Source organism: Poecilia reticulata, chromosome 15 (genome assembly GCF_904066995.2).
Source record: "Poecilia reticulata chromosome 15, P_reticulata-male-v2, whole genome shotgun sequence".
In the NCBI taxonomy this organism is placed as follows: Eukaryota; Metazoa; Chordata; class Actinopteri; order Cyprinodontiformes; family Poeciliidae; genus Poecilia; species Poecilia reticulata.
Window position 1 is genome coordinate 2,361,030 of NC_088844.1, and position 22,169 is coordinate 2,383,198.

General features: G+C 38.3%; 1 protein-coding gene across 1 annotated transcript in view; it reads left to right on the forward strand.

Moving 5' to 3' along the window:
* Nucleotides 1-22,169, forward strand: part of nrg3a (neuregulin 3a) — a 555,594-nt gene that overhangs the window by 479,408 nt on the left and 54,017 nt on the right. Inside the window, exon 5 of the mRNA XM_008429015.3 lies at nucleotides 15,656-15,758. Coding sequence (XP_008427237.1) covers nucleotides 15,656-15,758 — 103 coding nt within the window. The remainder of the gene's footprint in view (nucleotides 1-15,655; nucleotides 15,759-22,169) is intronic.

Below are 22,169 nucleotides of genomic sequence, written 5' to 3' on the forward strand. Positions count from 1 at the left end.
TTACCCTCCCATTTCCCGCCAGACATTTGCATTTGTGAAGCCTGCTGAGACTTTGCAAACTTGGCAGTGACAGATGATCTTTACCGTAGAGCTCTCTTCTTCCCATTTATATTCAGCTGTGAGGTTTCATGCCTTTTGCAACATTGTTCAGGCTGCCACATTCTCTTCACCTCGCCAGGGGCTCGCTAGCCCTGCCAGCATCCTCGCCGGCATTGTGTTAAGCAGTGCACGCGAAGACGAGCGTCTCCCACACTTAACGGTAACATCTCAATGTCTGTGGCTTGGCGAACTGTCTCTCCCGAGAAAAAAGCTAAATATTTAAATCATCTGCAGGTGCTCTCCAGTAGACTTTTGTGAGTTACTTTCAAAAAGAAAAGGGAAAACATTCAACAGGAACATCTGAATACACATCTTACATTTTCTCTTCCGATCTTCAATAGAAATTGAGTTTTGAGATTTACATAACAACGTCTTCAATTTTAGGTTTACAACTTTGGATTTGATGGTAATTTCCTCTAATACACACAAGTTCATATTTTAACATACAAGCTCTAATACAAACATTAACCATCCATCCATCCATCCATTTTCTTGCACCCTTTTTTTCCCTCAGTGGGGTCGGGAGGGGTGCTGGTGCCCATCTCCAGCCAACGTTTCGGGCGAGAGGCGGGGTACACCCTGGACAGGTCCAAACATTAACCCACACTGATATTTAGAATATTTATCAAATCCAAATTGTAGAGAACTCACATTCTTTTTTCTCTTTGAGCATGCTTCTGTCTTGTTCTGGAAGGATATTTGACCCCAGAAAGTTGAAGCTCATTTGTTTGGTTTTCTCTCCTTTAACCTTATTTTAAAAGCAACTTAAAATTATTTTTTTTAATGTATTTATACTTCCATTCTAGAAATACTCCAAACCACCCAGCCGTTTTACTGGCAATAATTCAATGTGTTTTGTTGTTTGGAAAATGAACCATTTCAAAAACCTCCTGATTATGACGTCACACTTGGCGGGCACCCCCCCTCACTTTGGAACCCCAGCCGAACCCAGCCCTGTAACCTAGGAACCCAAGCAGAGCTCCAGCATGTCTGGTCAGCTGGATGTGCTACATGATGGCTAGTGGAGAAAAAGTGTTTTGGTGTTGATGTACCATCCAGAAACCACTTGCTGCATTCTTGTTGGTTGTGCAGGAGGCTCTACCTTTGCTTTTCAAAGATGCATGGTTGTAAAATTGTGAGTGTAAACTTTGAGATGGGGGGCGTGGCCAGCAGCGGCTTATTTGCTTAAAAGCACCAGAGCCCTAAAACAGCCTGTTCTAAAAGGAGCTCAGAACAAACAGAACTGTGGAGGTGAAATATCATTATCTAAAAAAGATTTTGAGCAACAGATTTAATGAACATTCAGATATGTGCTCATACACTTATCCTATCTTAACTTGTTCAAGAAAGCATAACAGTTCTTAAGTTCTTCAGAGTATTTACCAAAACCAGCTTTTCCATACACTTTTCTATATTTCTCTTGTAAATGTTTTGCATTGTACTTCATTTCATACTCACAGCCCGATATTTTGGGATTTTTATGAACGTAAACAAAACTCAAGTTTATATTTTTGGGGAATAACACAGAGCTACTGTTCAGGGCGTGATTTAACCTACAATGCATTAATTCATGCTTATACTTATATATAAGACTTACCATTTAAATGAGTAAAATAATCTTTCAGTGCTGGATAGGGCACTAAAACTGGTTCTGGCCCAGGGGCCCACATCTTTGTAAATACGGCCCTGATGATGAGTCCATGTGAGTATTTAAAGGTTTTGCTCTGTTTTTCATGCCCTGGTTTACAATTCATTAGGCATTTGTGAATTTATCTGTTTTATGCAACATGACCATCATATTGTCCTTGTTTGTGGTTCATTTTTAACTTCCTGATGAAATAAAGAGCTTCAGGGTTTAACTTTCATCCTGTTTGTTGTGGTGAGACTTGTATCACATGTCTTTGATTAAAGCAAATCTACATTACTTGGAGAGCTCAATTGTAAAATTATGTCTATGAAGACAGTCCTTATTTCTATCAAGAATTTATAAGCAGTGCATTTTCCACCTCCAACCTTCAGCTTCTGTGGCTAAAATTAGAAAGGAAGCATATAAAGGTTAAGGTTTCTCCACCCGGGACATAAACTCATTTAATACAGCTTGGAATATATTTAAGACTTCTCCGATTCTGCCTTTCCCTTTTATAAATCTTTAATGTATCAGGACAAGTGATTAGGAGAAAAATTCACTGTTCCTCATCAGGCAGCCATGCAGGCACCCATCAATATTTCCTTTCCATCAGAGCTCAGGGACCTCTGACTGGAAATCTGGTGCCCAAATCTGACACATCTAAACTGACGTCCAAGAAAAATGTGGTCTTCAGTTCTTTCAGGTGAATGTTGGGGTTTCTTTAGCTCATGGGGATGGTTTAAAGTGTTTTGAATCCTGAACGCAGCGTGTTTTCTTTTTTTTTTTACCTGACAAATTATCAGGTAAAACAGTGACATTTGTTGATGTTATGTCTAAGAACAAGAACATGTCAAAAAGTGATAGAGATCTGGAAAAGAAAGTAATAATAATATAAAGCAGCTAAATATGTAATCAGAGGCCATCTTCATCATTTTTCCAATCTCTGAAGAGGAAGAGACTGGCATGATTATATTAACCAGCTTTAAGGCGTTAAGCCCAGTGTTTTCAGATGTGTTTATTAGTGATGCACTGATCCAATAATTAATATCTGTATTGGTCCTGATATTGAATATAATTCTTGATCAGGTATCGATCAAGATGTGCCTGACCCATAAGGACAGATCAGTTCAATCTAATTCTATGCTTTGTGCTTTAAATCAGTTCAGTTGTTTTCCTGTATCGGATCGGTATCAGCCTATACTAAACCTCAGATATCAGAAGTAAAAAAAATGGATTTATTGCATCCCTAGTGTTTACTGTATTTGCTCTGTTAGAGACCCTTTTGGGGTTGGGTTGACATAAGAATTGACACATAATACACCAACACAGGGACTCATTTAACCCTTGGATTGGACTAGGAACTCCTGACCAACCACTGTTGGACTCATCAGTCTGTCAGCGCCTCAGTCTGCCTGTTTGAATCCTTAAAAGGGTCATCTTTTTGTTAGTGTTGAACGCAGAGGTGTGTATTTTAGTTGTCTTGTAGATGTGAAAGTGAGGTGATTTTTATTTCACTCATCTTGATTTTTGACAACTTGAAACATACCGAGAAAGCTGCTGAATGTCACACAGAACAAAACAACAAAGAAAAGAAACAGAGAAAAGAGCAATCTGGGTGAGAAAGTTTTTGGTCCTGTTGTGGAAAGTTTTGTTTCCTTCAAATAAACCAAAACTCTAGCTGCAACAAGCATAACTCATCTTTACATATGTATAATAATATGACAGAAGAATTAAATCTGCTGCTCTAGAAATCTGTTTTATCAGTTTGGTTTCTTTTTCTTCTCAGTTTAAACATTTAACTAAAGTCCTTTCTGTACCTTTAGAAGGGACTGCAGTACCTTGTTTTCAGAGCATATGCTTTAGATTGAAAGTGCAGTGTGAATATAATGTAAAGATTCTACCTTTGAGCGAAATCTCGCTGGACTCCACGAGCAACCTGACAATCTTCAAGACTTCAAGATGTTCACTTTGGGTAATTAAGAGTTTCTGGGCAACATCAATCATAAATATGCTGAAACTTAATTGTTTAATTTGTGCAGGTCGTATTTATCATCGTATTTCTATTGTTCTGATCTCCACTGTCATTTTTGAGACAGTCAAGTCTCAAAAATAAAGTCAAACCTGTGTTCCTCCTGCCAGGAAGGATAATATAGCTGAGTGAAATAATAATTTTTTTAACCAAATCATTTGTTTCTAATAGGATCCATAACGTCGGTACAAATTGACACGTCAGTATGAAACATCACCCAACAGATGGATCATTCTCATGTCTAAAATGCTTGGGTATGAAATGACCAAAATCACAAAAGCCTGAAAAATTGTCAAAATGACAGGAATTAATAACTCTCTTTCAATAAGACTGGCAATTAATTAATACACCAGCACATCATCCTTTACATCCTGAGACAAGAGAAAGTGGCACAAGTGGAAAAATAGAAAACAGTTTTCTTTTGCTTTGACGAAAGAATATATTTCCATTTAGCTTCACAAAGTCAGTCAAGAGAAGCATAAGAATAGACTGAAACCAGGCAACAGAGCACGTTTGTATCATGCACCATCAGAACACTGAAATACAGATGTTAAGTGTTTTGGAGGAAAAATCAGGAGAATCTTGTACTTGTCACAGACTTATCATGGTACAATGTTGACATTATTCATCATATTCTGTACAAAGGAGCTGCTAATATCGCATAATCAAGTTTATATTTTACTCATCCTTGGAACCCCAGGGAATCAACCGAAGCTTCATCTGGGAATAATCACATTTGTTAGATTTTTTGCTGTAGCCTCTATTTGAGGTATAGATAATAAAATCCTTCTGACATTATGGAACATTTTCTACATGTGTTGTGTCATGAAATCTGGTATAAGCATGTGAGATCTTTCCAGGTGCACGCAGAAAACGGAATAAAGGCCTGAGAAATAACAGTATACCCTGCATAATGATTTGATGATGATTATAAGTTGTAACAGGTTAAAGTGATAATACATATGCCAATGAAGAAATGTCTGTAATGTATGATCAAAACATATATTATGTACTTTTAATCAAGTGAATGTTATAATAATGTATGCTCTGTACTCTTAATCAGTTGATTTTATTACATTATGGACAACTGAAGGTTATACTTTTGAGTTAACAACAGACAACATGATTATGTATGGTTATCATTTATTACTAAAATCATGAATACTGAGGTAAGGAAAAAGCAAACACTCCTCACTGAGCGAGAAGCAAGGGTGGGGCAGAATTAGAAACATGGTCAGTGAGTAAAGTAGATGAATAAATCTCACGATGACAAGTAAGTGTGTGCAGTAGTTTTATGAGGGATGACTCATAAATAGTCATGTATTTAAGTTGAGACCTATATTAAACACATATTTAATATGTTAAATTGTTCCCAGCTTACTCGGTAAGATACAGGGATACTGAACCAGAAATTCAGTGTCAACACAATCCAAATAAGTTTAAACTTAATGAACTGTTCATGTGTTTAATTTGAATAAATGTTTGTTTTTCACATTACTCCTCAGGTTAACTTCAGATTTGTTTTGCATGGCTCAGAATTGGATACCACAGTACAGGAGGAGTCACTAAAGAAAAGCTAAATGACAATAAAACAGAATCTTTCACCATACAACACAATTATCCTCACAGTCTGTCCACTCCAGCCACTGTTGCCAAATGAAATATGAGTCATGCGGACAAAAACATTCAGGGAAGAAATGATTGTGCCTGCAGTGGCTGTGATTTCATAATTTTACAATGAAGAGAAACACGGTGGATAGCGAATCTATGCTATTCTGCTATCCCAAATAAGTTCGCATAAAGTAGAAAGATTTTCTGCTACATGATTCCTGACACTCTTTAGAAAGACCATAGATTTGGTAGTGTTTAATTATTTCACAGTGAAACTGGTTAGCAGTCTAGTCTGATAGATTCAATAATTCAGTAAAAGGTTTTCTAAAAGCTTTGGACTCTCAAAAGGAAACAATAACATACGCAACAAAACATCAAATCCATGGACAGCAACGCTAATATAACTGCAGAGATTATGGTAGTTTAAAGATGTACAAACAGTTCTGGCAGCAAGCGCAAATCTGCTCATACAAGTCAATTTTGTAACATTATGGTAAATCCTCACAGACTTCTCTGAGAGTGTCTTCACACCTCATAGTCCAGTAGACCAGTGGTCCCCAACCTTTTTATTACCACGGACCAGTCAAGGCTTGGCAATTCACGTATGGTGTGTTGGGGGTTTTTTACTGGATTTTCTTCTGGAATCGGGATGTTCATGAGTGAAATAGGTTCGTGTTGCTCCTGCCGTGTGGCTGGACACACGAACCGATTAAACCTGTTGTACTTTTATCAGCTCTGTGGTCACAGAAGTTTGGAGAATCGGCCGACAATTCTTAAATCGCGCCATGTAAACCAGACTTAAGACTCACAAGTTCTACTCATCTCCTCTCAACCACTGCCCAACTCTGGTTGCTATGGTAATGTTTACATATCCCTTCAACATAAGATACAGATGCGCCACAAAAACGAACATTTTACTTTCGTAAAAATTTTAACTCACGATAACGGGAGCCCTGAGCTTGTTTCTCTGCAACGAGGCGGTCGCATCTGGGAGTGATGAGAGACAATGACACCCGAAGTGTTGCTTATATCCACAGCCTGCTTGGTTTCTACTGGTGAAGCAGCTTGAAGCTTCATTACCTCATTAGCAGCCAGTCGCTGCATGTTACGCAAAGCGGGCTTGTAATGTGGGACTCACCTACCGGTCCGGGATAAATCCATTCTCCTGTCTCTTCTCCTGGGCCTTTTCCCCTTCGCAAAGAAACTTTCCAAAGACATCTGATCTGTTTCTTACTCATTTTGCTGCTTGTGGGCTCAGTGTTGGCGCACAAGACGTAAACCAGAGAATCTGGTTAAAGGATTTTCAAAATAAAAGATCCTCCAGACTCAAAAATACCTAAAACGGAAATATTTAATTATTTCTTGCGCGGCCCGGTACCAATTGGTCCACGGACTGGTACCGGTCCGCAGCCCGGGGATTGAGGACCACTGCAGTAGACGCTGCAACATGTGTTACATTTTCAGCTCTAGAGGTTCCGTTTCACACTGCACTGTAAAAACAATCAATTCCTTTAAAAAACCTGTTCCCCTTTTTGCTTGTGGTGGCGCTGCACCAAGAACCACTGAAGGAAATGACACAGAAACCTCTGAAGAAGACACTGAGCATAACTTCCTCATACACTAAATGGAGCAGAGTCATATTTGAGCAGTTGTAGGAATTCTCGTCTGTATTTGAGAAGAGGACCATGAGCCATTTCTCCTGTTAGTGTTAGCATGCACTTTTGTTTTGGTGGTGTTTACCCAGCATGCACTGCACTACAGTCCGCGTCCTGCTTTAGGGTCTGTTTGACGTTTTTATATGTGCATTGAAATCATGCCAGAGTTCACTGCAGCCGAACCAAGAAACATATGATACAAATCAAGGTTTGTAGGTGGACCAGAGTTGCCTCAAGATTCAATTGTGCATTCACTCTTCCCCAAACGAATCAAACTTTCTAAGCAAGCGAACTGGAGATTAATTACAGCAGACTAAACCGGCCTGGTGTGAACGCACTCTAAATGTGTCAAATATTGAAAAGTGATTCATGTGATTTATTGTACATGGGCTCAGAAAGTATGAGATACATTTAAAAAGCAAAGCTGAGTGTAGCTTAATGGAAGAAATTCAGAGTTGACTTGAAGACGTTGATGGTGGAGTCTCTAAGAAGAGGGAGCCACCAGTGATTCAGATTGAGTGCTGTGAAGGGTGTTGTCCAGCACCTCTGTTTTTGTGTCATGAACTCCACCAGCGCTCACTGAAGCACTCTCACTCCAGCACGCCTCAGAGGTTCTGTCAGAACGCCACCTCACTCTGTCGCCACGCTTTGTCACCTCTGTGATTATCTGTGTTTGCTGCCAACAGCTCTGTGTGTTGATAGGTGCAGATGTTCTTTTGAAGTTACAGGCTGATAATGACTCATAAAATGGAGAACAACTTATCCCGCTTATATTCTTTTGACAGCAGCTAGAAGAAACAAATACCAAATGTGAGGTTTTTATTGGGTTTTAGACTGAAAATGATCCTTAATGAAAACAGGAGCACACAAACACCCTTTGCCACTGAGGAAGCTCCAAGTGTTGTACAGATTGGCAGGATTACTGTACTGGTAAATTAATTTTCAATTTTAAAAAAATAGGCCAGTACACTAGTGGGCAATAGATCTGATATAGTGTGAGCTGAAGGTGGAAGTAAAGCCAGTATTACCTTAGCATTTCAAATCTTCCTCTCAAAGCTGAGAAGCTAAAGCTCATTACTTGGCTCACTGCAGTTTGCTATCATGGAGACTCATCAGGACTTCAGTGCTATGCAGCGGTATGTGCGTGGAAAAATGTTGCCACTGAATTTTCTGTCACTACAATAATGCATTTTCTTATGATAGCTGTCATGTCCACAGATTTACTCAATAGAACTGTTGCTCCTGCTGGCAGAATATTGGAGTAGCTCTGTTACGTTAGATTTTTTTGGTTTAGTCGTTGCTGTTTGAAATGTTATGCAGTTTTTCTCTTCAGTTTTGGATTCTGTTCAGCTGGAAAGAATGTTGCTTTTATGTTTTTATATACTTTTGGACTTTTGTTATGCTGTATGTATGTTTTTACAACAGGGAGCAGCTGATTAGCATCGCAAAAGCTCAGTTAAAACTTGAACTATGGGCCCAAATCCCAGAGGAGATGAAAAGGATTCTAAAAAGTTTCACACTGCATCAAATGCCATCAGTTTATATTTAAACAAAAATACAAACACAGAGTTTGTGCATAAAACTCTGTGGCCTAAATTCTTAGGTTAGCTTAGCTGCCTAGGTGACTATTTCTTGATTATAAAAATATTAAAGAATTATTCAAAATACATATGGTGGGTGAGGCAGCTGAGTCGATGTGTGATAAGCAATATACTCGTATATAGCAGTGAAAAAAACGTTAAACTAAAATAGATTTTTGAGTATTTTGAAACAATTCAGAATTCCCAGGACTAGCAATTATGATAATCTATAAAAATGTTTTTCTGCACCTTTATTTCTAATCATACAGGCAGGCAGAGATTTAGAGATAAGCAGCAAAAGCAAATGGGGTGGATTAGCAGTGCTAGCCATCAACTGATGATGCCATCCAGGACATACTGGGGAATGTCGTTTCTGGATATTGAGCTGCTAACATGTCTGGATTGTCTGGAGATCCTTCATCCTCAACATCACCATCCACAACTAGGTTTTGAAGACACTTGGATGATATAAGTTAAGACAACAATTAATTTCCTTTTGGCATAAATAAAATATTTTTGAATTAAACTGAGCTGAAATCAAGTCAGGAAATGCATTCATAAAAGGAAAAGATCAACCTAAATCATGAATAGTTTAGAGCCCTAAACATATACAATTGTATGTATTTTTTTCACCCTGGAAAAGAACTCTTAAAAACCCCAATTTCATATGACATACATGTCCATTACTGAACTAGACCCACATCAATTTATAAGATCACCACATAGAAACACAGTTACAGTTACAGCCACTGTCACCTTGAGTTTAAAATATTAATCACAGTTGTTTTTAAAGTTGCTGCGAATAACTGACCAGCAGGGCAGATCTGGGGGTTTGAAGTGGGAATAAATGGAAGACGTGACCCCAAGGTCGCGCAGATGGAACAAGAACAGGCTTTCCCTCTCTTGAGTCGAATGATTTATTCACATCAAGAGACTTTGCCAGTGCAGACAGCATTAGGTGTGTGCAAACAAGAGGGAGGCTTTAAGCGCTGCCTGACCTTCACATCATTAACCTCACACTGAGTCACAGTACGGGTAAGAGCTAAGTCACTCTGTCCCGGGTTTAGGGAACTTTTACCAAGTAATTTAAGTTTAATCTGCCTGGATGTAATGAAGTTCTTAATTGTGAATCTTCCTAATATATTCAGAATTAGAGTTAGGGTAATGCAAAAAAAAAAAAAACATTTTAAATCCAATTCCCCAACCTGAAAATCTCTTTTTGTCATCACCTTTTTGTGTCAAAAATAATTTCTTACGCTAAGCAACGGCAAAATTGTTTTTGCCATTTTCTGTCAAAATTGGAAATTATTCTTTCTTACGTAGTCCAACAATCGTTCTCCAAATGTTTTATCAGGGCCTTGCCTGTAAATAACCTTTAAAAATAAATTATACTTCTATTGCAGTGAATATTAAAAATGTGGAATATGCATTGTTTTGACTGAAAATAGTAAGAGGCTGATAAAGGCTTTAGCCCAGGGGTGGGCAATCCTGGTCCTCCAGGGCCAGTGTCCTGCAACACTTGGATGTCTCCCTGGTCCAACACACTTGAATCCAACAGCTGAATCACCTCCTCAGTGCAGTCAGGTTCTCCAGAGTCCTGCTAAGGACCTCATTATTTGACTCAGGTGTGTTGAAGTAGAGACGCATCTAAAAGTTGCAGGAGACCAGCCCTCCAGGCCTGGAGTTGCCCACCCCTGCTTTAGGCTAAGGTTAAAGATAATATTGTTGTAGAACTATACTCTTAAAATGTAGTCAGTGCTACAATGGAAACCAAACTTCCACTAATACCCTAATATTAGAGCTTAGTTGTTTTTTTTAGGACTTTAACATTTTTGCAAACTTTGGAAACGATTAGTGCCCTTAGGTTCCCCTAAGTTAACTTTTACAGATAAATTCTAAAGCGATAAAGAACGTGACTGTTGAATAAATCTCATGTGTAATAAAGTTTGACAACTGTGTCAAAGTCAAGAATTCAAGCAGTTAGACATTTATATTTGTGCTCTTATTTTGAAGTTGGTGAATAGTGTCAGTGTGGCAGTTCCGTTTCCTCCTCATGTTCCCCACCCATGATGTGGTACATCAGATGTACCCAGAATGCAATGCTGTAACCAGTTTAAAATCTACTTATATGCTGCTTAGTTTCTGATCTGATCAATAAGACAAAATCACCACCTGAGTTAGCAAAACTCAACAACTATAAAACTGAGACCATCAGTGAAAGATCTGTTCCAAAGAATCACTTCCTGAAACACAAACCTTTCAGGTAGGTGGGCAGTAACAACTTTGACCCTGTTGAAGGCAGTATTATTTTGTAACACATGTTGTGTTGTTGACACAATATATTCTAATTCGTGCTTTCAAGCATGAACTGGAAGCATTCAAATAACCTTTAAAAAAAATTATTATACTTTTATTCCAGTGCAGAGTGAAAATGCACTGGAATATTGCATTTTTAGTCAGCGGTGCCCACTACTGATAAAATCCATGTTTTGTGCTAGTTTTTCTCTGTAAAAGTCCAGACCTAAATTTAAAGCGACTGAGTGTGAGCTAGGTTGTAAAGATAAATAGTTTCTAGATCTTCAAAGATGCTACCCCAAAAGACTTGTAACTGTAGCAGCAGTGAAAGGTGGTTCCATATCATTTACTAATGTTATCTGGTTAATAGTTGTGGCCACATTTATCAGTTTCATTTACAAAAGAAAAAATTAAAACAAAAGAAATTTTACTTCATAATTATGTTCTACCCTGTGTTTAAACTCCCAAAGAAAACGCATGGAAATAAGAAATCTTATTAAATAAACGATAGACGATTCCTACAACATGATCAAAAGCTAAGAATAACAACTTGGATAAAGCTGCTTGTTGCACAGGAACTAAATCCATTCACGCAATGTGAATGGATTTACATCTAAATTTGTTTCATACAACTCAATATTATATTTTAAATAAATTGTTTCTTCACCAATAAATATGTAATCCATTATTCAATCTCAGCCAACAGAGCTCAATCTAAATTAAGCCTTCGGTGTAAAAGCTACCATAGAAAAACATTAAACGGCTTTAAAAATAAAGGAGAAAAAATAAAGTTTTCAGTTTGTGTTTAGCCTCATATTTGTTTCTGCTGAAGTGAATATTTTAGGTCACCTTTTGTTAATGATACCAGCAAATGGTAAGATTTGAGTTAAAATGCAATTTCACAGGCATGACTTGTAATGAGTCCTTTAAAAATGGTTTTTCTTTACTTTTTTAAAATTTTACAGAAAAAGTTTTCTTGACAGATTTTTTTTTCTTTTTTTTTGGTGTGCATTAACAAATCATTGCAGATCATACTCACACTTCCACTTGTACATCATTTCCAAGAGATTGGACTTGGCTCCGGTGAGCAGATTGAGTTAGGGTGACAGGTATAAAAAAAATCAGCACATTGGTGGTAGTGTAAAGTGTGTTCAGGCCTGTGGTAAACCTGCCTCCATCAGTAGATTGGTTCTCAGCACAGAGAGGAGAAGGAGACGGATGGACAGACAGAGAGGTGGAGGAACACAGCTGGTGCAGGTGTAGGTCTTGCCACTAATTGGCCTTTACACCAAACCTGCAAGAGAAACCAAGCAAGAACAGCCAGTACTGAGTTATGAGAGCATTACGCTCACCCACTTTATGTGCCTGGGGTTTAACAGTGAGGCTCAGTATGGGACAGACACAATTTGTGGGTATGGAGGATGAAAATTAAATGGATAACTCTGTATTTTAACAGGGAAGTTTTATCAAAGAACAGAGATGCCCCAATCAGAATTCTGTGGCCTGTTTTTAATCTTTGGTTTCTGGCTAGTACCATTTATATATCTATTGTCTATACTGGTTATCCTTGCAGGGTGGTGGGGATTGAGGGGGAGATCTCACTCTTTCAACTCATGCAGAAAGAGCACATGCCATGTAGGGAACATGGACGAGGTCACATTGTGTGAGTGAGAAAGAAGCCGCTGTAAAACAGTGTTCAGCTCTGATTTGAAGTGTTAACATCTTATATTGATAATTTGTACAGCGTTGTTTAGTATTGCCAACTGTTTTCATGAGTTACATTCAAGAAAATGTGGACTCTTAATCTGAACTCTCCAAAAGGCCGCCAACAATGCTATATTCTGTTCAGTGAAGTGTTTAGAAATAATTTCACAGAGATAGCAACTTTTTTATGAAGCTATCTGGAAGAAATATCTAAAGAAAAGACATACTGAGATCATGATCCTGTCCCCTGTTTACTGGTTTAGATAAACTATCCATTTCTCACCACCAAGTCTTGCAAAGTACCTCAGTCAGTACATTTGACATGTTCCAACATGATAGCTCACACGAGCCTTATTTTATACTTGTTGTTTTTGCTAAAACGGCCATGATATCTGCTCGTTCAAGTTGAGATAATTTCTCTGTGGAAGTAGCTCACCAAGCTGGGTCATGGCAATGGTGTTAGCTCACTAGTTAACTGGAAAACTAATCCACACCTTCTCCATCCTGATGCGTTCGTTGATTTGATCAAATTGCCTGAATGCACACCATATGATTCCTATCACTATGTCATAAGCAGTTTTCTCTTACACCAGAGTAGACTTAAAAGTACGAAAGTCTCGATGCTAACCAGTTTTGTTCATACATGGTACGCTATGTGATGGCAGGGCATTTGCTCTATGCTTACTAAGGTGTATCTTCTCTATAATTCAATACTTGATTACATACTATTAATCTTCCTTACGTCAGAAGTATATGAACGTCAGTCTTTTTACCTAGTAAAAAGTGTTTGCTGCAAATTCGCAGTTCCACCGAGGTCTCCCAGTCCTTACAATTAACGGCTGCCATCCATCTCTGTCTGCTTCTCTTATCAACACGTTTGCCTCCTCGCCTGTTTGTGAAGTCGACCCCATCATCCTATTACTGCTTTTACTGTGAAATCAACCAAATAAAAGCGATATTAGGCGACCAACTGTTCTGTCGCCCATCTTGGTGGAATAGAATAGGACGCTTTCTTGAAAGTGTGCAAAGGGTCAGTGCTGCTCCTTGTTGTCCTGGCTTTACCTTTTATGCTAATTACCTTGTTAATATCACAAAACCATTTAGGGTACAAATAGCTTAAAATCTTGACAAACCTTAATAATGGGTAATAAAAATCTCTTTGCTATACAGGCAATTTTTAAAACAGCTAAAGTGGAAAACTATGTCAGACAATGCCTCAAATCTATCAGGAGAGAAAAGTAGGCTGGGTTCATCTGTGAAACGTCTCGGCTCGTTAGTGCACCTCCTTACTTTATCTCTTCTCATCTCTCTGAGCCACATCTCCCCCAACCATCTCTCTCTTCCAGTCCTGCTCTGAGTGTGTGTCTGCCCTCCCCACATTGTATGAGTCAGTGCGTCTCTGCAGGACTGTTCTCATCTTCCTCTGATTACGTAGTTACGTATTACAGTCTTTGAGTCTGTGTGATGCCGCAGTTTGATTAGCAGCGTTGGGATAACGCCGGCCTGAAATGTCATTTAGACATAGGTGGAGAAAGATGGAGGGAAACGTTGTATGGCATCACTCTGAGAGATTCTGCAGCATCTGTTGTTTTAGAGGAGATAAAGGATTGAAAGCCATGTGTGTCTGATGGATTATATCTGTGTGGAGCAGAGTAGCTGGATGTTTCTCTTTGACTGAGATATCAAAAGAGATGTCTTACGATAAGTTCAGGAATATCTTGATGAGGTCAGGAAGTAGTGAATTATGTAAGCTGAGACGATGCCAGGATCCTGCAGAGCAATATGGACGCAGCAGCAGGCTGCAGTGGAGCTGCTCTGAACACTGTCAGGTTTCCTCCAGATGTTTCACTGAAAACGTGACAGACTTCACTGTCCGCACTTCTCTCTCTGCTAGTGTCATTTTAAAATGTTAAATCTGTTAAGGAAGGAAGGAGGGAGAGAAGGATACAAAAAGAAGGAAATAATGTATAAAGGAAGAACTACACAAGAAGAGGAAAGAAACTAAGAAACAAGTTTGGAAACAAAAGTATGTTATTGAAATGAAAACAATAATTTAATCTACTTCCATAATTATCCAGATCTGAAGAGCACTGAAATCAAATTCCATGGCTTCCCAAACTTTTCCAAACCACATAGTAATCGTGTTGTATTCAGTGGCTTCCAGCAGTAATTATTATACTTTTGCACAACAAATAAAATCCTTTAGAAAAGCCCTTCTCAATGTAAAACCCGTTATGCCCATCGTCTTTACAGCTTCCCAAGGCCCGAACGTTGCAAAAATAAACCTTGACTGATCGCCTGTTAATGTTTCCGAAGGCAACCGTGATTTACTTGTTCGGAACAAACAAGACAGCTTCCATTTTTCTCCACTAATGGCGTCCCTCCGTACCATAACTCTTCTTGTTTCCAAGTGTTCAGGCTCCATTACATGTGGCATCCATTTCAAAAGCAATGTCTGGTGTCTATCGGACCATTACTCGACGTGGCAGAGCTGATAAAACGAGCCGAAGGGGCTGAAACCGTAACTCGGGAGTACCCCGTGTGGCGGGAAAGGAAGCTGTAAATATGTTCTGGGTTTTTTGTACAAATGAGAATTGAGTTATTTTATGTCCATTGTATTTGGTTTGTTTATCACAGAAGTAATTACTCTTGAAAAGAATCGAGGCAGATTGAAAAAAAAAGAGGGATAGAGGGGGTAAAAAAGCTCCAGGGAGCTGTTTGTTCAATAACTGCCTGTTTGATGATTTAAATAGGTGTTTGGGTGCTGCTAGAGAAACACATTAGAAATTAAAAGCGGTTAAGAGCGACTTTCAATAACAATGTTTAATCCTGTGAATGGTGTATTGGTTCAGTGCGAACACATCTCCCATGAATGGCAGATTTACTCTGAGAGGACAAAAAAATTTTCATTCGTCCTTCCTCTTTTTTTGTCTTTTGTGTCTGAAACACATATGCAGGCAAATATGTACAACAAATACAGCTTTATTTCCCGAGAGTGTGCTGTTCAAACATTAATATGGCGTCTTCTTCTTCTCCTGCTTTTGTTTCTCCACAGAGAGCAAAACTGTGTACAAGAGACAGGTGCTGTCAATCACGTCCATCGCCATGGCAATCAGTCTTCTGGGAACAATGTGCATGGCACTCTACTGCCGCAACAAGTATGACAATAAACACACACACACACACACACACGCACACATACTATAAGATATTTCTAAGGTAAATTCAGTGGAGGGACGGATTGGGAGCGAGCCTTTGTTCATCCTCTGGGTCTTACACAAACAACCCTATTTCTTTCCTTGTTATAGTAAAAACCCCAGCAGGTCAGGTTTATTGGTAAGAACTGGGAATGCATGAAAATGACATCAACAATAAAACCAGAAACTCTGCAGTCCCTATCAGGTTGTTTCCATATTTGTTTCTCTAAATTGCTTGTTTTACAATATTAGATGAATAATATTTAAAATGGGAAGGCTACGATTTGAAACAAAGTACGGCCCTATCGTGGCATTTTGAAACAATCATTATCAGGACTCCCTGACAAAACTCACCGCAGCAAGATGGATGGCTTGGTTCACGTTATTTTCACGATAAATTTTCAACTTACCATCTGAGACGTCTACGAAGAAAGAGGGGTGGCTCCGGCATCAACAGGTAGCTGTTGGTGGAGCAAAGAGAGCTGCTGTTAACTTAGGTATCGATCTGATACCCAGTAAATACAGGGCCAGTATTGCCAATACCAATACGTTTTAAGTTTAATACAGTATATCATCAAACTTCTGACTTTTAGTTGTTGTTTTGTTTTTTTTTTGCTTTTAGTTATTTTGGACAGAATTTGGACAAAGTTTTTAGGTGTTTACAAAATACCTTAATAACTTTGTGTGCATTTTTTCTTAATGAAGTGGAAAAAATATCATCTGATAGCAAATCAAAACAAAATGTCTTTGAGGTAGAATTGAGAAACTACAATACAGAAATGAGCAAAAATTTTGAGATGGAATCTGAAACTACAGTATTGCTCTTACCATGGATCTGATACTGATGCTGAGTTGGTATTGATATTGTCAATATTTTGGTTCAATCTTCCCACCTTTATTGCACAGAAACCAGTTGAAACACTAATTGATAAGTTCTATAGCATGACTACAGATGTTTGCCTCACTACATTTAGAACCTAGGCTCGTTGACTGCTTTTACAAATGTTTGTGAAAAATTAGGTTGCTACCCTAAAAGGAGAGGATTTCAGCCTGGAGCCATGAAAAGATGCAATAGGTCCAGCTATGAAATCCCTCTTAGGTGGGGGGATTTCATTGTACCATAAGAAAGTAGAATTGATTGGGAACAACAGAAACTCAGCTATAAAAGGCTTTCGATGCTAAGCTCCAGTTTTCATGGAGGTTAGAGACCTCAACCATCCATGAATTACTGAAATCTGCAAAAACTTTAGACGCTTCAAAAATGCTCAGAGCTGCCTATTATAATGGTTTAAACACCTTCATATGCAACAATATGTACAATGGAAACCATTTTGGCATTACAGCAGAAGCTGACCTCCACAGTCTTTCCTTATCTATGCTGTGGAGGGTATAGCCAATCAAAAAAGGGAAATGAATGGAGCTAATGGATTGGGTACTTTTCAAGCACCAGCCAGTAATGTGTCAAGCAGTCTCGGTATTTCAATCAATCAATCAATCAAATTTTATTTGTATAGCACATTTCAGCAGCAAGGCATTTCAAAGTGCTTTACATAATTAAAATAAAAACGGCATGTGACATTAAATAAACAGTGAGAAAGAGATTAAAAAACAAACAAACATTAAAACATTAAAACCTGCACCCCTGTAGGACTTCAGTTAAACGCCGTTTAACTGGGATTCTAACCCTCAGGGACTTTAGTCAAAAACACCGTTTGTTTTTGATGCAGCTTGGGTAGCTTAATGCTTCAGCTACCCAAGCTGCATTTTGTCTTTTAACATTTTAGAAATGCTCTACAAAAAATCCCGTATATAGTCAGAATTTTGAGTTATTCCAGCTGTTGTGTTCGAAAACATCGCATTGGGACAAAACAACTGAACTGAATCTGTCATCGTTGAGTGAATTCTTATACTATTGAAATGTATTGTTACTTATATAAAGATGTTTTCAAGCTCATAGAAGGCATTACTTTAATTATGTAACTGAGATAAACACTTTGACCTTAAAAAGCTCAATGCTTATTCTTAAATGACTTCTATAACAAAAAAGTCCAATCTTGATCAATGAGGAAAATGTTTGATATGTAATTAATTTAATTCACATTCAGAAGAAGCTGAACTGAAAGTTTCACTTTTGTGAAAATCATTTTAATCAAGAGTAACTTTTTGTTTGATATAAAAAGGTATGTTTCACTCTTTTTTCTTAAAAAAAAAGCCTTTTTGTTTTAACTGAAAATTCACACTACATTTCATCAGTATTGCATGATCTTCATTAGTGTGACTCAGTCCCCCAGTGATGATGTTCAGGGTGTTGCAATCTATCCTGTTGTTTTGTTGACAACAGCTGATATTTTTTCTCCCAGGAATTTCAACAAGACAACCTGATTTTGATTAATGCAACTCTTGGGTTGTGGCAACGCTGCACCTCAAAGTGGCATATCATTATATCCTGCTCCCACTGTTTTATCTGGTTCTGACCATGCAGCTACACAGTCTTTAAAAAATCCTCTTAGTATTGTCGAGAAAAGTCGAGCTCATCCCACTTCCCCATGCTGGAGATTTTAGTTTAATAGTAATAATAAATAAAATTACCTTAAAATTAATGACATAGGTGACATCAAGACCCAACAGTAGAGTCAGATGGTAATAAAATGAATCTGGTTGTGTGTGTTGTTATTGTGTCCTGCAAACTTTGCTTTAATTCTACTTCTTTCTATTTAATCATAAAAAATCAAAGTCAGGCAGAAAGAAAGTCATGAAACAGGAAAAGCTGATTTCCTTAATAAAGAGGAAGTTTCTTTCTTGCATCAGTCTAAAAATAGTTCAGACCATTCCTTATTTTAAAGCATTAAAGGTTTTTAAAGAATAAAATCTAAATATTTTGAGAGATTGGATAAAACCCACAGTAAAATACTTAAAATAATGACTTATAATTATGCCAATAATTAATATTGGTTTAACCAGTGGTTGATGTTGGTTTGATTATAAGAATATTTACACTTACTCTTACACTTGTGGAAGTACTTAAAGGTGAAACAAGTAACTGTAACATGGTATCAGATAATTACAATAATGGATTATTATTGGTTTCTTTTCAGAAGTGTCTGTAATAACTCACCTTATGATTATAATAAGAGTAACTAATAAGTTATGGTTATTATAACATTATAAATGAATGTTAAATCAGAGAAACTAAAAGGTTATAAATGTGATTTTGACATTGAACTTGAAAAGGTGTAAAATGTTGTAACTGTAATTAAAGGTCACTGATGTTGTGTAGGAGGTAGATGGTAGGTGGAAGGACAGGGGAAAAGAGGAACTGATAGGATAGCGGAGGTGACTAAGGCCTTATTGCTAAACTTCAAGAAAAGGTTGGGCAGGAAACAGAGGTAGGAGGAACTGTTGAGCAACTTGGGGACATTAGAACAGACATCAGGTCATGAGGTCTCCAAAGTGACGGATATGAGATCATCTGTCCAAGCAGTCAGCCAATGAGAGGCACAGCAACAAAGCTAGCCAATGTAAACGCACCAAAAGGTGGATAAACCCTTTATAAGGTGGGTGCAACAGAGGAAACTTTGGTTGGATCCTTCAGGCAGCTTCGAGCCAAGACGGAGATGGACAAAGAACTCTGCAGCTGAAGAAGAGCCGGGGCCACAGAACCGAAGACTGTTCTGCACATGGGGACCAACCCGTTAGCCCCGCAACATGTGGCTTCAAATCGCACTTCTCTCAACAGCTGGGTTTAGACCCCCAAAGACAAAGACCAAGGCAAAGATGAAGATAAAGACAAAGGCAAAGAACAAAGGCAAAGAGGAAGAACTGGTGTGTTCCTTCCGTGGGACCAGGAAGATCGTGAGACGAGGAGAAGGGAGCTACAGAGCTGCAAGACAAGAAGCTGAGGACCGCTACGCGCATGAGGAAGTCACCCTGAGGCCCGAGACCTGCTGCTCTAAGTCAGTACTCTTCCTGTACTGGGAACCTCCTGCTGCTGCAACACCTTCTTCATCATCAGGCCAGTTCTGGGGTTCAAAATGCCAAACTCTGTCCGTCTCTCTCAAAGTTTCCCTTTTTTAGTTCTCAGTGTCAGCATTAGGGAAAGATAGGCTAGATTATTGATTTTACTTATTTGATTATTTCTGCTACTGAATTAAGCTGTACTGACCCTTGCAAAATTGCCTTACTAATAAAATAATTAGCATTTAAGAAAATCTAAAAGATGTTGTGGACATTCAATTAATGAGTCACCTTAAAGTTCTTTGATGGTTGTGAAATAGCTATGAAGTTTGATTCTGGGAGGAAAAAGTAGGAATGTTTTATAGGTTGCTTTTAGCCAAAACTAAAATAATGACCTTAGGACTTAAATCTAAGTCACTAAATTTAATCTAGCCGTTAACAAGTGCCGTTATTTTAGGAAAGGAGCTACCGTTAACAGGAGTGGTTGTAGGGGTTATGTCGCTGTGAGGGCTACTCAGCGGATTGCCCCTCAACTGTAAAAGGTCATAACTTCTGGATCGAAGGTAGTCAGAGCTAGACGAGTCCTTTCCGACCCCAGTTTAAACAGATTATTCTCCACAAACTATCGCTAGGGTAAGACCCGAGTTTCTGGGGATTTTCCGGACCTGTTGGACAGAGAACTGGGCAGTAGTGAGTCCGAAGAGTTGTGAGGAGTAGGCGGGACTTACTATTGGGTAGTAACAGACAGTATTCATATAATTTTCATGTGAAGGAGATTGCTGAGTAGTAAAGCTAAAGCAGCAAACTTTTTCATTGTAAGAATCTGTCATCTTTACAGTGGGGAAAGTAAAGATTTGATTCAATGCTGATTTTTCAAGTTTTCCCACTTAAAAAATGTAAATCCATCATAGGTCTGACATCAACTGTGACAGACAGAATCTTAAAAAAATCAGAAAATCCCAAAGTATGACTCATAGTTGAGGTGAACATTTGATAAATTTGGATTCTAAGTGACAAACCCTGAAAAATCTTGGGTCTATCAACAACTTTTCTTCAACTTGTGTGTTCTGGTTTCTTTCTTTATGCAGGTGTAGAGGCAGACATCAACTTCAGAGAGGTGTTGATTTGAGTTCTCTCTGTGCTTCTTTCTCTCCTCTACTCCTATTTCCTTTCCTTTTAAACTTTTTATCCTCTTTTCTCTTTTATTTTTCATTTCTGTGTCCATTACGACACAAAGCAATTTCTAATAAAGTGTTTATATATATATATATATATATATATATATATATATATATATATATATATATATAAATTTTCTTTCACCAATAGAATTATAAGTGCAATGATTTTACTGATCAGCAGCATCCTCTCAAACATTACTTTTGAAATATCTATTTTCAGGTGCTAAACTAACACAATTAAACATATTTAATTTTTTGTTGAATATGCCCGATCTAACATCGAACATATTCAACATTGTCTTGGCCCAATTACAGCAGCCTGTGGGGTTTTCCCTGACTGGGAGCGAGAACGCAACCAGTTGAATGTGACAGGTAGCCAATCAGAAAGCGTGGTGACGTAAGAATGGAGGGGAATCTCAAACAACTGACATGGCGCAACTGAGAGTCTGGTGGATATCGGACATAATATGTGGAAATGTTTATTATTTATGTAAAGGTTGTTATTATATATGTTTATTATATGTGGTTATGTTTATTCCTTTAAAAATGTTAACTACGAAAAAACACAACTTACCTCCAAATCATAGTGTAGCAGATAGAGCGGCTGCTCCCGCCGTCATTTATCCAAAGTCTTTTCTTTTTGTTACGTCTTTTATCACTTAAAATGAGTCCACAAACTATCACTATTTCTATATCGTCATCCGTGTTTGGTTATTCTAAATTCCCGCTATGTTGGGGATTTTACTGGATTATCCTCTGTAACCGGGATGTTTATGAGTGGAATCAGTTGGTGTGTGGTGTGTTGCTCCTGCCTTGGACACACAAACCAATCGAACTTGTTGTACTTTTATCAGCTCTGTGGTCACAGAGATTTGGAGAATCGGCCGACAATTCTTAAATCGTGCCATGTAAACCAGACTTCAGACTCACAAGCTCTACTCCTCTCCTCTTGACCACTGCCCTAACGCTCTGACTCAATTCGCTATGGTAACGTTTACATATCCCTTCAAAATAAGATACAGATGCGCAACAAAACCGGCCGAAACATTTTACTTTCGTGAAAATTTTAACTCACGATAGCGACTAATGGGAGCCCTCAGCTTGTTTCTCTGCAATGAGACGATCCCATCTGGGAGTGATGGGAGACAATAACACCCAAAGTGTTGCTTCTATGCACAGCCTGCTTGGTCTCTTCATTGCCTCATTAGTGAGTCAATCACCCCATATCATGCAGAGC